We start from the raw sequence: 15,935 nt of genomic DNA, 5'->3' as shown, positions 1-15,935 counted from the left end.
CCGCGCCCCCAGCCCTCCCCAGGGACCAGCCCGGCCACCACGGGCCCTGCAGCCCGCTCTTCAGCCCGGACGGCCCCGCCTTGCTGTGCCGAGGGGGCCGGCTCCGCCCCAGGATGGACGCCTACCTTGCAGGGGGCGGACTTGGCGGCCGACTGAGCCTGCACCTCTCCCGTCTCCCAGCGGCTCTTGGTGCTCGCCACAGCCATGCTGGGCAGCTCGATGGAGGGCTGGCGGGTGAGCTTGGGGGTCCTGCCTGCGATCTGCAGAGGAGACAGGGCCATCCTCACTCTGCTCGGGCATGAGGTTGGAGGAGCAGGGCTTGAACAGAAGGGCCTTGGTGGATGGAGTGATGGTTGGGTGGATGGGAGTTAGTTGGGTGAAAGGGTATACTGGTTGTATGGAGGTGTGTGGGTCAGGGTGAGTGGTGTTGGTTGCATAGAAGAACATCCATTGAACAAAGAAATTGGGTGGAAAGACAGTGGCTGAATGGAGGGGGATTGGTTGGGTGGAGGGGAGCAGATTGTATGGAAGGGTGTTAGTTGGATAGAGGGGTGTGGAATTAGAGGAGGGACATTGGTTGCATGGAGAGGTGCTGATTGGATAGAGGAACACTGGCTAAACGAAGAAGCGTTGCTTGGATGGAAGGCCATTGCTTGAATGGAAAAGTGTTGGTTGGATGGAAGGACGTTGGCTGGACAGAGTGGTGTTGGTTGGCTGGAGAGTCATCAGTTGGATAAAGGGGTGTTGATTGCAAGGAGTGCTGTAGATTGGATGGAAGAGAGAGTTGAATAAACAACGTGTTAGTTGGATGGGGGTGGTGGGGGTGGGGGTAGGATCAATGGAGGAACCTTGGTTGGATGGATAAAGGGCTAGATGGAAGAATGTGGAAGGGTGGAGTAGTGTTGGTCGGATGAAAGACGGTTAGTTGAATAAAAGGGTGTTATTTGGCTGGGGGCTGTAGGATCAGTGGAGGGACACTGGCTGGATGGAGCAAGGGCTCAGCAGAAAGTGAGGGCGCCTGTACCCACCTCGACGGCCTGGGTGTACTGCTCCAGCCGCTCATCAATCTTGGAGATGGGCAGGGCCGGCTGGGACTTCCTCACGCTGTTACTGGAGGAGAGAAGGGTCTTGCCCAGGAGCCCTCACTCAGCTTCTGGGCCTCACCCTGAGCAGCTGCCACAACTCTCTCGGGTCCCAGATCTCCACCTCATGGACCCCCTCTTCAGCCTTCCCCTGGAGAACCCTGGGTCCTGCTTCCCGTGGAGAACCCTGGGTCCTGATCCCCTGGAGAACCCTGGAGCCTGCCTTCCCTTGGAGAACACTGGGTCCTTCTTCCCCTGGAGAACACTGGGTCCTTCTTCCCCTGGAGAACTCTGGGGCCTGCTTCCCCTGGAGAACCCTGGGGCCTGCTTCCCCTGGAGAACCCTGGGTCCTGATCCCCTGGAGAACCCTGGAGCCTGCCTTCCCTTGGAGAACACTGGGTCCTTCTTCCCCTGGAGAACACTGGGTCCTTCTTCGCCTGGAGAACTCTGGGGCCTGCTTCCCCTGGAGAACCCTGGGGCCTGCTTCCCCTGGAGAACCCTGGGTGCTGCTCCCCCTGGAGAACCCTGGGTCCTGCCTTCCCTTGGAGAACGCTGGGTCCTGTTTCCCGTGGAGAACCCTGGGTCCTGCTCCCCTGGAGACCCTAGGCCCTGCCTCCCCTTGGAGAACCCTGGGTCCTGCTCCCCTGGAGAACCCTAGGTCCTGCCTCCCCTTGGAGAACCCTGGGTCCTGCTCCCCTGGAGAACCCTGGGGCCTGGCTTCCCCTGGAGAACCCTGGGTCCTGTTTCCCCTGGAGAACCCTGGGTCCTGCCTCCCCTTGGAGAACCCTGGGGCCTGCTCCCCTGGAGAACCCTGGGGCCTGGCTTCCCCTGGAGAACCCTGGGTCCTTCTTCCCCTGGAGAACCCTGGGTCCTGCTCCCCTGGAGAACCCTAGGTCCTGCCTCCCCTTGAAGAACCCTGAGTCCTTCTTAGGAAGCAGCCAGACATACCTCTTCTTAATGGAGCGGTTCAGGGACTCGGTCCTGTCACTGAGCTGTGGAAGGCAGGCAGAGATGGAGCCTCTGAAGCCGGAGCGGGGCCCAGAGCCCCCGCCCCGCAGCTGCTCCCTCTGCGTGCCGCGCCCCCCCCACCCATTCCCATGGCCCAGCTTATGCCCATCACAGGCCCTGCCAAACACCGCACGGCAGGCAGTCAGCAGCCTGTGCAGGACAGAAGGCAAGGCATTGGTGCTTAACCTACTTTGGTACTGGGGCTCAGGGGAGGCGAGCCCACTTCGGTCCCCTCCAAGACCAGGGGGCTGGGTGTCCTGGGCTGCCGGCAGCTCTGGTGCTGGGAGCAGAACGTCTGGGGTTAGGGCTGGACCACCACCCCCTCGCCCCCCCTCCTGCCCCCACAGGGCCCCGGCAGACACTGCCCCTCCCTGGGCCTCCTCGGGTCCCCTCCCGCCCTGACGTGCTCTGGTTCTGAATTCTCTGCCGCAGGAGCTGGTGAGTCCAGGAGTGTGCTGTTGCGTCCCACGGCCCCAGCCCCACCGCCCTCTAGGGCTGCAGGGGCTGCCGTCTGCAGGTGGGGGTGATGGCTCCCTCTGGGCCGGTCCCGTGAGGCCCACAGGGCATGCGGACGGCAGAGAAAGAATCAGCCCGGGGCCAGAGTGCCACCCAGACCTGTGGGAGCCCCCGCACCTGCGCCTCTGCCTCCTTGGTCTCTGCCAGCCCTGGGCTGCCCTGCACGGGCTCCTGGGGCCCGCTGGGCTCTGAAGCCTCTGGTGCCAGCCCCTCCCGGGGCTCTGAGTCAGGGCTCAGATGCAGCTCCTCCAGACAGACCTCAGCTGGACTCAGCTCGTCACCACCCTGGCTCCCAGAGGTGCGCTGGCGGGGCCTGTGGTCGTGGGGGAGGCAATCCGATCAGTCAAATGCCATCCGATGGTTTGTTTTGAGGGCCTCCCCAGGTCCGAGCCTTGGTTTCCCCGTCTGTAAGTTGGGACCCCCAGACCAGCCGAGTGCCAAGGAATCCCAAGACCCTGGCGTCTTTGGGGAAGTGAGGCCAAGGACCTCAGCGCCTGCCCCGTGGTGACCAGTGACCACTGCCCCATGGACAGAGGGCCACCGGCTCACTGAGGCTACTCCCAGGCCCCAGGCCGGGCCCACGTCCTGCTTGTCAGCGTCCGCCTGGTCGGCCTAGGCAGGGTCCCTGCTCCTGCCTGCTCTGTGTGGGGGCGACAGGCCTGGGCGTCCAGTGGGCCTGAGGAGGGGTCTGAGGGGGGTTTGGGGGCTGGTGCAGTGGTAGACAAGGCAAGAACTGGGGTCACAGCTGGGACCACAGCCCAGAGGAGCGGGCCGGACACGGCTGGCTGGGGGCAGGGGAGGCCAGCCGCTGGCAGCCCATGCGGGTCTGCATTTAAGCGGGACTGAACCTGGAGAAGAAGATGGGAAATTCTCGCATTTTCCATGATTTCAGGCCCCTTGGTGTTCGTGCCAGCCAAGACCCAGACCCACCACCCAAGGTGCGCCGGGGTCGGAGCCAGCAGCCGGCTCACAGAGGCCCATTCAGCCCCGGCTGCGGGCGGCCAGGCAGGTGCGGGGGGCAGGGAGGCCTGACGCCCAGGAGGGCCCACAGAAGAGCCATAGTGCCCCCTGCTGGTGGCCGGGCAGCCAGGGACAAAGGGAGCTGGCGACCACTCCAAGACCAGTGGAGATGGGCCTCCCTGCTGCCCCCGACCCCATCTCAGAAATGCAGGGTGCCCCTCAACCCGCAGAGACGAGGGGAACCGAGGCCTGGAGGGTGGTCCTGGCCAGAGGGCCACAGTAGGACCAGGGCCCCGCCAGGCAGCCAGCTCTGGGTGTGGGGGCCGCTTGCAGGAGGACCAGGGGTGACTGAGTGATGATGGGAGTGGTCTTAGTGAGAGCTCGGGCTCTTAGGGACCTCGGGGTGGGGGGGACCGGAGATGGCCCGGGGAGGGGGCCAGGGCCCCAAGCATGGAGCTTCCAAGCCCATCTGGGCCCTGGCCACGGCCAAGGGCCTGGAGCCCGGCTCAGAGCCCCCCGAGGCGGGTGGGGGCGAGGCCCCCTCCCCCCGCCGGCCCCGGTTCAGCGTCTGCGCATCTGGAAAGCTTGTCCCCCAGGCCGCCTCGAACATCTGGAAATACCTGCTCCCCTCCGTGGGAACAGAGCGCGCCGCCCCCAGGGAGGAAGGGGCCCGGGGGCGCGGGGCCTCCCTGACGTCAGCGGGCTGCACACGTGCTGATCGGGCCGCAGCTGGTCTGGACGGGCCGGGGCCCTGGGAGCCCAGAGCGAGCCCCACCCGCCGCCCCCGTCTCGCTCTCTTCCTCCTCCTGCCCCCACAGCCGCAGGGGCGTTTTGGGGGGCTGCTAGGGAGGGGCGCAGAGGGCACAGGCCAGACGCAGGTTAGGGGGCTGGAGGGAGCCTGCCGCCCCCAGGCTGTGACCCCTACTTGCCTGTCGTTCTCCTGCATCCCCTCCAGACTCTCGCCCTGAGAGGGGTCCCCAGCATCCGGGGTCTCTCCAGCCCCCCAGTGCTGCTGCCGCTGCTGATCTGGCTTCTGGGACCAGTCGCCAAAGCCCTCATCTTCATCCAGTTCAGGAGCCTCCGAGGGCTGCGGGCTGAGACTGGAAGACCAAGCAGGGTCTCAGGGCCCGGCTGGAAGTGGGCTGGGGGCTCTCAGACCCTGGGCGCCAAGCGTGGGAGACCCCGTCTACATAGGCGCAGCACTCCACTGCTGGGCTGAGCCTCCCCCATCAGTCTGGGGCTCCCCGAGTGCTGGGCCGGGCCTCCCCCATCAGTCTGGGGCTCCCCGAGTGCTGGGCCGAGCCTCCCCCATCAGTCTGGGGCTCCCCGAGTGCTAGGCTGAGCCTCCCCCGTCAGTCTGGGGCTCCCCGAGTGCTGGGCCGAGCCTCCCCCATCAGTCTGTGGCTCCCCGAGTGCTGGGCCGAGCCTCCCCAATCAGTCTGGGGCTCCCCGAGTGCTGGGCCGGGCCTCCCCCATCAGTCTGGGGCTCCCCGAGTGCTGGGCTGGGCCTCCCGCATCAGTCTGGGGCTCCCCGAGTGCGGGGCCGGGCCTCCGCACTCAGTCTGTGGCTCCCCGAGTGCTGGGCCGGGCCTCCCCCATCAGTCTGGGGCTCCCCGAGGGCTGGGCCGGGTCTCCCCACTGTCTGGGGCTCCCCGAGTGCTGGGCCGAACCTCCCCCATCAGTCTGGGGCTCCGCGAGTGCTGGGCCGAGCCTCCCCCATCAGTCTGGGGCTCCCCGAGTGCTGGGCCGAGCCTCCCCCATCAGTCTGGGGCTCCTCGAGTGGTGGGCCGAGCCTCCTCCCTCATCTGGGGCTCCCTGAGTGCTGGGCCGAGCCTCCCCCATCAGTCTGGGGCTCCCCGAGTGCTGGGCTGAGCCTCCCCCATCAGTCTGGGGCTCCCCGAGTGCTGGGCCGGGCCTCCCACATCAGGCTGGTGCTCCCCGATGCTGGGCCGGGCATCCCCCATCAGTCTGGGGCTCCCCGAGTGCTGGGCCGGGTCTTCCCACTCAGTCTGGGGCTCCCGGAGTGCTGCGCCGAGCCTCCCCTATCAGTCTGGGGCTCCCCGAGTGTTGGGCCAGGCCTCCCACATCAGGCTGGTGCTCCCCGATGCTGGGCCGGGCCTCCCCCATCAGTCTGGGGCTCTCCGAGTGCTGGGCCGGGCCTCCCACATCAGGCTGGTGCTCCCCGATGCAGGGCCAGGCCTCCCCCATCAGTCTGGGGCTCCCCGAGTGCTGGGCCGGGTCTCCCCACTCAGTCTGGGGCTCCCCGAGTGCTGGGCTGAGCCTCCCCCATCAGTCTGGGGCTCCCTGAGTGCTGGGCTGAGCCTCCCCCATCAGTCTGGGGCTCCCCGAGTGCTGAGCTGAGCCTCCTCCATCAGTCTGGGGCTCCCCAAGTGCTGGGCCGGGCCTCTTTCATCAGTCTGGGGCTCCCCGAGTGCTGGGCTGAGCCTCCCCCATCAGTCTGGGGCTCCCCGAGTGCTGGGCCGAGCCTCCCCCATCAGTCTGGGGCTCCCCGAGTGCTGGGCCGGGCCTCCCACATCAGGCTGGTGCTCCCCGATGCTGGGCCGGGCCTCCCACATCAGGCTGGTGCTCCCCGATGCTGGGCCGGGCCTCCCCCATCAGTCTGGGGCTCCCTGACTGCTGGGCCGGGTCTTCCCACTCAGTCTGGGGCTCCCCGAGTGCTGCGCCGAGCCTCCCCCATCAGTCTGGGGCTCCCCGAGTGCTGGGCCGGGCCTCCTTCATCAGTCTGGGGCTCCCCGAGTGCTGGGCTGAGCCTCCCCCGTCAGTCTGGGGCTCCCCGAGTGCTGGGCCGGGACTCCCCCATCAGTCTGGGGCTCCCCGAGTGCTGGGCCGGGCTTCCCATATCAGTCTGGGGCTCCCCGAGTGCTGGGCTGGGCCTCCCCCCTCAGCCTAGGGTCCCCAAGTATGGGTGAGGAGTCCCCCTCTGTTCCCTCAGCTGAGCCAGCAGGGTCTGGCACCAGGCTGCTTCCCTGGGCAGCGGGGTGAGCCCCATACCCTGTCCCCCACTTCAGGCTGGGGTCCCCGGCCATGGTGGTCTCTGCCTGCTAGGACGGGACCTGGCTCGAAGGGCCTTGACCGCTGCAGCGCACCACCCCACCCACAGCTGCTGACTCAGAGAAAAGGGAACGAAACCGGGCCAGGAGGAGGGGGGACATTATTGGAAAAACAGCCCAGCCCAGCCACAGCGGCCTCCCGGGCCCCGGGAGGGGACGAGCCGGCCTCGGCCGCCAAGTTGGACGTGGCCTCTGTGAGTCACTGGCTGCGAGGAGTGGGGCAGGGGGCTCGGGGCCCAGGGCCGCACAGCTGCGCTCAGAATCGGTCCAAGCAGGGGGACCATGCGGGGGACGGGGGCTGAGTCAGGGCCCCGGGAGGCTGGTGGGGAGGGGGCAGCGGCCCACGTCCAGCAGCGCTCCCTGGCCCCCGGCACAGCAGTGACCCTCACCCCGAGGACATCCCCACCGTGCCCAGATTCTGGGGCAGCCCTCCCCCTGCCTCCTCGTCCCCTCTGCTCTGGGGCCTCCAGTCCTGGGGGGGGCCTGATGCCTGGAAGCCCCCTCTGCCCAGCAGTGCGGGATGGGTGAGCTGGCGGGGGGCGGCTCACAGCTTCTCCTGCTCCGACTGCTCCGGGGACGGGCTTCCTTCGTCTTCGTCTTGAGCCTGAAGCTGCCGCTCCGTGTCGCGCCGGTGCTGCTCACAGGCGGCCTCCTCCTCATCCTCCACACTCCACCGAGCGGCGAGCCTGGGGGCACGAGAAGGGGTTGCCTGGGGGCCACCGCCTCCCACCCCAGCAGGCCCGCTGGGGACCCTCGAGGCCTCAGTTTCCCCATTTCTAAAGCGGAGACCACGAGAGAGGGTCAGGAAGGTGCCTTCGGCCAGTGGAGCTGGCCTCTGGACGTCCACGTGCCTTCTGGTGATGAGGGGTCTACAGTCAGATGGGCCTGGGGAGCCCCAGGGACAGGGACAGGCCCTCCGCCCCTGCCAGCAGCATGGCTCCCTGGCCTCATCACAGCCGGACACTGGCCAGTGCAGCCCTGGCTCCAGGCAGGGCCTGGCGGCACCTCACCTCCAGCTGAGGTGCGAAGAGCTGGCTGTGGCTGCTGGAGAGCTGGTGTCCCTCCTTCTCCCTGAGTCAAGTGGCCATAGCCTCGGTCAGTCGGGCTCTGGTAGCCTGGGTGGATCAGGCCAGAGGCAGCCCAGCCCCTCAGGAGACCCTCTTGAGCAGGGGGCGATCATTCCTGCCCCCCCCAACCATGAGTAAAAGGCATCAGGACAGGGAGGCCCTATTAAAGGACCTGGGAGGGGCTGCCCTCAGCTGGGGCCTGAACCCCTCAGCCCACCCAGGGCCACCCTCTACCCCAGGCCCCGGTGCAGGCTCACTCCAGACCACGCTGTCCATGAGAAACTGAGGCCCACGTGGAGCTGGGCCCTGGAGAGCTTCCTCCTGCAGGCCTGCTGAGCCCGTGTTCCCAGGGTCCCTCACCCAGGCTACACAAGGAGGCCTGAGACCGGGGGCCCGGGGCCTGGCCACCCCGGCCCTGGCCCAGCAGCTCTCGAGTTGCTGGCACCTAGTGGGCACCCAGCCTGCCGGCCCTGGCTCCCCTGGAGCCCGAGAGGAGGGTCCTGGGTCTCCCAAGCCGGGGTCTCAGCGCTTCCCTGCTGTGTCCCCCGCCTGACCCCACAGCCCGCTCCTTCAGGGCCCCGTCCCCTGGCCAGGGTGGGCCGGCTCTGTGGTCTCGGCAGGCCTGCCAACACATGATCTAATCTCTCCTAGGTCTCCCCGGAGCTTCCTAGACAAAAGCCAGGCCCCTCCACAGCCCCAGCTCCAGGCCCACTCCCCCCCGCGGCAGCCGCAGGGGACCCCAGCCGTGCAAACCAGCCTCCCACTCAGACCTCAGCGCCCCCCGCCCGCCTACCCCCACTCCTCAGAACTGCCTTCGACTCCCCCCTGAGCTCCGGGGAGCCCCTAATCCCCCACACCTGGCCCCATCACACGGCCAGCAGAGCCAGCCTCCCGCCCCAGGCCCTCAGCGGGGGCTGGGGGCCGCGTCCTGTTAGGAGGAAGAGCCTGGGTGATCCTGAGGATGGGGGGCCGGGGTCCAGGGGTCCTCCCTCCCGTGAGCACCCACAGCCCCCCAGGCCGAGGGTGGGAGGCGAGCGGGGCCGGGCCCCCGGCCGTGGGGTGGAGAGGTGTCCACAGACCCCTCCTGGAGGCGCTGGGGCTGGGGGCTCCTCGGAGGGGCGAGACCAGCCACGGGCCCCTCGCTGCTGCACACACGCGCCCATGGTGTGGTCGTGTGGGGCTGAGTGTGTGCGCGTGGGCCCCGGTGGGGGGTGAATGCACCCAGGTGGGGCCTCTCTCAGGCCGTAACTCCAGCCCCCTCCCCGAGCCTCGGGGATGCTTCGCCGGTACAGCTAAGTGCAGAGGCCACGCAGACTGCCCACCCACAGCCGGGCCGTGTGTCCTGGCCACCAGGCCCCACGCCGCCCGTGCCCCATCCTGGTCCCAGGCCCGCCAGCACGACGGGCCTCCCTGCCACACACACACACGTGCACACACGGCAGGAAGGCACACGGTGGGTGCACGCACCTCCTCCTGAGCCCGACCCTCGGGCCCATGTGGGTCCCAGCACCCCACGCCGGGGTAAACGTGCCGCCAAGACCCAGGCCCGGGAACCAGGTGAGGGCCAGGTGGCAGGCCGGGCCCCCCAGCCCAGCCAGGGTGCCCCAGAGCATGTTTACTGTTCCCGCCATCGTCCTGACAACGGCCCTGGCCCGAGGCCAAGGCATGTTTTCTGAGAACTGCGCTCCTGAGAAGAGGCCCCTCCGAAGGTCAGCCCTGCTCCCGGCGGTCCGCACGTGACTCCCCAGCCCTCGGGCAGGGACAGACCGGGGGACGCAGGGTAGGGGGCTCGGGGGGCTCCCTGCAGCCCCTGCTGGGGGAGAGGCCGTGCTGCCCCGGGCCCTGACCCGTGGCGTGGGCCCCTTCCCTCCGGCCCCCCTCCCTCCGCCCCAGGATGTGAGTCATGGGGCCCGGGCCCCTCCCATGACCTCACCCCCTCGCTGTTCCGCAGCTGGGCCGCGTTCTGGGAACTGAGAGGGGGGCGGCTCTCCTGGGGTGGGGTGGGGGCCTCTGGCCTGGGAAGGCGCCCCCGGCCGGCGGCCCAGACCCCTTGGCACGCCAGGCGGAGCTGTCAGGATGCTGGCGCGGCCGCCCGTGGCCCTGGCTCAGCCCGCGCGCAGCTGCGAGGGATTTGGTGTTCCTGCACAAACGCAATTATCTCCTTCCTGCGTCTGCTCTGGCTCCGGGCGCGCCCAGGGCTCAGCCCCAGGGGCCGCGGAACGGGGCTCCGCGCCCCAGCCCGGTCACGCTCCACTAAGCAGCCTCGCCCCTCCAGGCACACGAGCGTGTACAGGCCCCCGTTTTCAGCGGGGGTCCCCAAGTCCAGCAGCTGCCCCCGCTGGCCACGTCCACCACCTTGGGTGCCCCTCCTCCCCTTCGTCCGAAGCCCCCTGGTCTCCACCAAGGCTCCGGCAGTGCCAGGCCTGCTCTGGTCTCCCCGGCCTGCCTGGCGGCTCCAGAAGGCAGTCAAGCCTCGGTCCCGTCTCAGCTCTGCCCCCTGCAGGCAGCTCCTGTCCGCCCCCCACCTTCCGCCCATCTCCGGGCCCTAAAGCTCAGCTCAGAGTCCTGGGAAGGCCCAGGGGCTTAGCTGGGGGCCTGGGGCCCGGGGGCCAAGGGACAATGGCCAGGCTGGGCCAGGCTGACGTGGGGGGCCTTTCCCTCTAGAGACCCGCAAAGTACCCGCCTGACCACTGTCCCCTGGACAGCACGGGCGGGAGTCCTGGGGAGCTGGGATGGTCAGCCTGTGAGCCTGTGACCACCAAGGCATCCGGTCCCGTCAAGTGACCCCCTTCCCCGGGCTTTCATTCGCCTAGGTGGATGCCACAGAGCAACTGGTGCCTCAAGTGACCTCAGAGCCCACGTGTGACAGAGTGTGGAAGGACTCGGAGACCACTCAGCCCAGCTTCCAGGCTGGGGGACTGCACGTGCCCCCAGCCATATGGTCCAGAGGAGGGGCGGGGCCCAGCCAGGGGGCTTGGGACGGGGCGGGAGGCTGGGCAGCCCCTGCGCCCCATGACCCGAGGGGAGCCGCTCCCTGGGTGTAGCTCAGGGAGGGTCCGCGGGGGGCCAGGGTGCCGCGGCAGCGTGAGGGCTGAGCCTGGAGCATGCGGGAGCCCCGAGCAGGCGGTTGCACATGGTGAGGGCGGCTGCCCCGGTGGGGGGCTGGCACTGAGCGGCGGGTCACCGGGCCCCCACCCTCCTGAGCACCCTGGTGCGGGTCCAGCCCCTCCTGGCCCACCCCCCACCCCCAGCAGCACCTTCCTGGTGTGTCTGTGCTGCGCCTTAGACCTGGGAGGCACCCCACAGGGCCAGCCCCGAGCCCTGCTCAGGGACGCTCAGCAGGTTGCCTTGCGCTTGGGTCTGGAGGATGAGAGCAGGGGTCTGAGAGCGGGCCTCAGAGGCCGAGGGAAAAGCAGAGATGGGGGGGGCGGGAGAGCTGAGTGGCCAGGCAGGGGCAGGGGGGTGCCTCGGAGGCCGAGGGAAAAGCAGAGATGGGGGGGCGGGAGAGCTGAGTGGCCAGGCAGGGGGGTGGGGGTTGTGCCCGGGGGGCAGTGCCCTTGCCCCTGGGGGGAGTCAGGGGAGCCCACAGCGGCACAGGTGGTGTCAGACCAGCATCTGGGAAGGAGGCCCAGCCGGGCTGCGAGGAAGGGACAGGCGTGGTGGGGAGCTGGCGGGCGGAAGGTGGAGGGACTACAGGGCAAAGGGACAGGCGTCCAGAGCTCCCCGGAGGGGGCACGCGGGAACCCGGGAGGGGTCAGCCTGGGGGTCGCCAAGGCAGGCCTGGGGGCCACCGGGATCTCAGAGAGACAGGGCAGTGGGGAGGGAGGCAGACGGGGTGCCCTGGCCCACCCGGGGATGAGCAGCCCCTATGGCGGCCGGAGGAACCGGAGAGCGATAAGCTGGGGGTGCCAAGCTCCTGGTGACCGCAGGCAGAGCCCCTCCTGCCACCCTCCCTCTGGCCCCGCCCGCCCCACGGGCACCCCCAGGGCCTGCTGTCCACAGCTGAGGCTCAGCTGGCACCGCCAGCCGCCACTGGGGGCCTCGGGGTGCCCCCTCTGCTGGGGTGCGGGGTGCCAGCTCTTCCTGACTCTCCCCACGGCTGTACCCCCAGCACTGGGGGGCAAGACCTGGAGCAGGACTCAGGGGTGGGGGGCCGTGGGGGGTCCGGGCAAGATTGAGTGCAGAGGCTGAGCTGTGGGCCCAGGGATACCGAGGGTTCCGAGCAGGGGACAGGAGGTGGGGAGCCTGTTGCCACCCTTGGGGTGACCAGGAAGGCCTCAGGGGTGCGGAAGGTGGGCTGTTGCCCCCCCTGGGGGCGGGGAGGGCCCAGGCCGCCTCAGGAGGGGCAGCTGCTGGCCCCTGGGGAGGAGCTGTAACTCTGCCTCTCTGACCCTCCTCCCGAGCCAGACCCCAGGCCCAGTCTCCAGCTCCCCAGCTGTGAAAAGGGGTGTTGACCCCACTTGGCAAGGTGAGAACTGAGGACAGCCCTGGCCAGGCGGGCCCAGCTCCTGCTCCTCACGGCTGGCACTATGGCAGACCCGTGTCCCCAAGAAGGAGGCTGAAGTGCCCTCATGGGTCCGGGCTTCCCACTGCCCCCCCACCCACAGCATGTCCTCTTGGCCCCGTGGGCAGGTCACATCCGGGAAGCCTCCCTGGAGGAGGAGGCATCAGCTTGCAAACTAGCTTCCCCACAGCCAGGGAGAATGGCACCGCAGAGGTGCAGACTGTGGGTGCGGGAGGGGCTGCTGCGTCCAGGGCACCCAGCCTGCACCTCCGGTGTGTGGGGGGCACAGCTGCAGCCTCTGGGAGCCCAAAGCTCACGGGAGAGAGGCCAGCCCTGCAGGGCCTCCACAGCACCCTCGGGCGGCCTAGGGACAGAGGCAGAGCGACCTGCCCTCCCCCAGACCTTGGCTGCTCCGCCTGAGGGAGTGGAGGGCCCTCTGACCTGGGGACAAGGCCAGAGCAGACTGTGGACTGGCCCCCTCACCCCCAGCAGCCCCAGCCCAGAGACCCCCCAGCACTGCCCCTGAAGATGGGCCCCTTCCCCCCCAGCACCCCCAGTCCAGAGATCCCCCCAGCACTGCCCCCCTCCCCCCTAGCGCCCCTGGTCCAGAGATTCCCCCAGCACTGCCCCTGTGGATGGGCCCCTTCCCCTCCAGAACCCCCAGTCCAGACACCCCCCAGCAGTGGCCCCTGTGGATGGGCCCAGGTGGAGCCTCGCTGCCTGTCACCCTCCATCCTCCCGCAGGGGGGCTGCACGTGGTGGCCTTTCGCTTGGGCGACCCCTGGCTGCCCGCCCACTCGGAGCCCCCAAAGGCTCGGACCCCCTTCTGCATGACTTTCCAGCCAGCCCCTCGGGCAAACTAAGGAAGGGTCACCCCTGCCTTAGCCTTCCAGCCCCAGGGCCCCCTCAAGCCCAGTCCCCACCCCACGCCTCCTCTAGGCCCTTACCCCACTGGCACCTGGGCCCCCTCTGCCGGCTCCAGGCAGCACGGCCCCACTGCCCAGGTCTCAGCAGACTCAGTGCCCACTTACAGCTGAAGATGGGGCAGGCATGAGGCTGCAGGGCCTGTGGTCTCCCTGGGAAGGTGGGTGAGGGGACCACAGCTGCCCGGCACCGCCCCGGCCTCCTGCCCCGGCCGGGACCCCCAGACGACACCCCAGCATTTGCTACCTGCTCCATCACCTCCCTCCGGCCAGCGCAGCCCGCTCTCCCGGCCTGCCGGGGTCTCCCTCCCCCCTTCTATTTAGTCAGCACTCTATTTAGTCAGGTGCTGGGGACCCAGCGATGGGTGAGATGCCCTCGCTGCCCTTAGAGGACGCAGGAAAGCCCATGTTGGCCCCACAGCGTGGCTCCAGGGCCTCAGAAGAGGACCCCTGTTCTAAGCTTCATTTAGGGGGGCATCCTCTCGGATGAAGGACCCCCGTGCCTGCACCCAGCCTGGAGGAACAAGGGGCCATGGTGGGAGGAGGCCCTTGGGAGGGGGCGGGTTAGCAAGTAGACAGTGGTGCCCGGGAGACACGACGGAGGTCGTGGCCAAGGGGCCTGCAGATGGGCGGGTGTGGGCCTCAGAGCTGGGACCCCCGTGGCCCTGCCTCTGCCCATCCTTCCTCCCCAGAGCCCAGGGGGAGGCCCACCCCTCCCAGGGGACGCACAGTCCTGGTGCCTCCTGGGGGCTGCTCCCTGGTCCTCGCCCCTCCAGGAGAGCGCTGTGGGAGGGGCCTCTGTCCCCGTGGACGGGGCTCCCTGCTCCTGCTCCAGCCCCTCATCTGGAGCTGCTTGCCATTCCCGGGGGGTGGCTGCCTGGCTGCTGCCCACCGCCTGCGGGGCAGCAGTGCCAGAGGAGTAAGACCCCCGGCCCTGGACTCTGGACAAGACCCCGGACCCCTCTTAAGAGCCACTGCCCACTGTCCTGCTGCCTCAGGCTCCTGCCATACCCTTCACCCCAGACCCGGGACCCACGAAGCTCCCGGGGGTCCGGGCTCTGATGCTGGCAGGTCGGGGCACCGCAGGTCAGGCCTACCCACCACATCGCCATCCCTAGAGCTGTCCAGGCAGGCCAGGCAGACTCCCACCAGCCACCCGGACACCCGAATGGTGAGGGTGTCCTGTCCTGATGGGAATCGGGTACCCCAGGTGCTCAGGCTCCCGTCAAAGGGCGTCTGTGACCTTCCTTGTGGGGGCTTCACCCACCCCTACAGCTTGGCCACACGTGACCCTGGAAGACCCTGCCAAGAGTGGGAAGTGGGCACTTGGGCCCTGAACCTCCAGACGCCAGGCTTCCCCTCTGACCCCCAGGCCGGGCTCCCCGGCGCCCAGCCCATCACCTCCCCTGGCTGCACGCCGTACCTCTGGTGATGCGCTCCGTGCCCGGCCTCCGTGCCGCGGTGCTCCCACGCCTCTGCCCCTGTCGGCTCTCACCAGCCTGCCCATCTGGGCTGGGGGCGCCCGGCAGGGCTGAGGCCGCTCCTTCCTCTGCCCCGCGCCCTGCACGCCTGGGTCCCTCCTTTCTCCTCCGAGTCACTGACCACAGCGCTGCAGGGGCCTGGCCCGGGGCCGAGGCAGCCCAGGAGACCTCCCCGGGCGCCCCCGCCCCACCCTTCAGTGACTCGCCCTGCCCACCCCCACGCCTACACACCGCCTCGCCCGGGCCGACTTCCCGGGGGACGGGACTGGGGGGCCGCCCGCCCGCCCAGCACCCCCACCGAGCAGCAGCTCCAGCTGTAGCCCCGGGCCCGGCCCGGTCTCCTCCTGGCGCTGGACAGCCCTCCAGGAGAGCCGGACGCTCCCAAGCCAGCTGGGACTGCCTGGCACAGACCTCGGAGCGCTCACGAGGCCAGGCTTTGGCACGCTCCGGGACACGCGACCGGTGGCTGGCACCGGCTGGAGCCTCTGCCACCCCTCCCGTCTCCTGCTCGGTGCCACGGGTCCACCTCCCACTCCCCAACGCCCCCACACATGACTCTGCCCTCAGTCGATGCTAAAGGGGCTCATGTGCTCGGCAGAGTCCAGGGGTCTGCCTGTCGTTTAAACTCGGCTGCCCCCCTGGGGGGCAGGCACAGCCTGGCACGGGCCGCCTGTCTGTCTGCTTCCGGCTTGGCCCTCCCGCAGGGCCCTGGGGCCCCAAGTACGTGGAGCAGCGGGACCCTCGCTGTCTCCGCCACCAGAGCCTCTGCCCGGCCCCCAGTCCCTCCTCCAAAGGATGCCTTGTCCCCGACCCCTCGGGGTGGGTCATTCAGGGGGTGGGGGGCTTTGCCACCAAACTGGCCCTAATGCTCACTTTGCCCTGCCACCCCAGATTCATGTCCTCTGACCCTGCAGACCCCATGGCCTGTGCCCCAGAGCAGGGGCAAGACCCCACCTCCCTGAGCCTCAGCCTCTCTGTCCACGTAGATAGGGGCCTGGGTCCAGCCTCCACCAGCCTACAGGACCTGCCCTGGCCCTCTGCCCACCAAGGGCTCCGCTGGGAGCTGGGGGCTATGCCGGGATGGCCCCATTAGAGGGGCAAAGTGACCCCTCCACGGGCAAGGAAACCGAGGTGCAGACTCAATGGGGGTCCCCCATCCCGGGAGACACAGCTGGGGTCCCAATTCCACAGTCCCCATTCAGCACCCAGGCAGTCTCGCCCAAGGGCAGGAGGGTCCCCCTGACCCCCACCCTCCCCACGGTGGGCTTTTCTCTGTGTGCTCCCCCCACTCCCATCCTGCTCTCGCCTGCCTGCCCCGCCCAC

The 15,935-nt window shown here is 68.9% G+C and overlaps 1 protein-coding gene across 7 annotated transcripts in view; it reads right to left on the bottom strand.

Moving 5' to 3' along the window:
* The window catches only part of LSP1 (lymphocyte specific protein 1), a 38,453-nt gene that overhangs the window by 5,255 nt on the left and 17,263 nt on the right, over window positions 1–15,935 (bottom strand). For 4 of the 7 annotated variants that reach the window (XM_055580520.1, XM_055580521.1, XM_055580522.1 and 1 more), the window contains exons 2-8: window positions 7,186–7,323; window positions 4,496–4,666; window positions 2,724–2,919; window positions 2,281–2,370; window positions 2,031–2,074; window positions 1,029–1,110; window positions 126–260 (exon numbers count right to left, since the gene is read on the bottom strand). In XM_055580520.1, coding sequence (XP_055436495.1) covers window positions 126–260; window positions 1,029–1,110; window positions 2,031–2,074; window positions 2,281–2,370; window positions 2,724–2,919; window positions 4,496–4,666; window positions 7,186–7,323 — 856 coding nt within the window. Of the gene's footprint in view, window positions 1–125; window positions 261–1,028; window positions 1,111–2,030; window positions 2,075–2,280; window positions 2,371–2,723; window positions 2,920–4,495; window positions 4,667–7,185; window positions 7,324–9,171; window positions 10,915–14,232; window positions 14,698–15,935 lie in introns of those variants that run through there. The other 3 variants (XM_055580524.1, XM_055580519.1, XM_055580518.1) reach the window with 3 other exon arrangements.

This window comes from Bubalus kerabau, chromosome 5 (genome assembly GCF_029407905.1).
Source record: "Bubalus kerabau isolate K-KA32 ecotype Philippines breed swamp buffalo chromosome 5, PCC_UOA_SB_1v2, whole genome shotgun sequence".
In the NCBI taxonomy this organism is placed as follows: Eukaryota; Metazoa; Chordata; class Mammalia; order Artiodactyla; family Bovidae; genus Bubalus; species Bubalus kerabau.
Note: the sequence above shows the minus strand (reverse complement) of the source record. Positions and strands in the feature narration are given on the sequence as shown.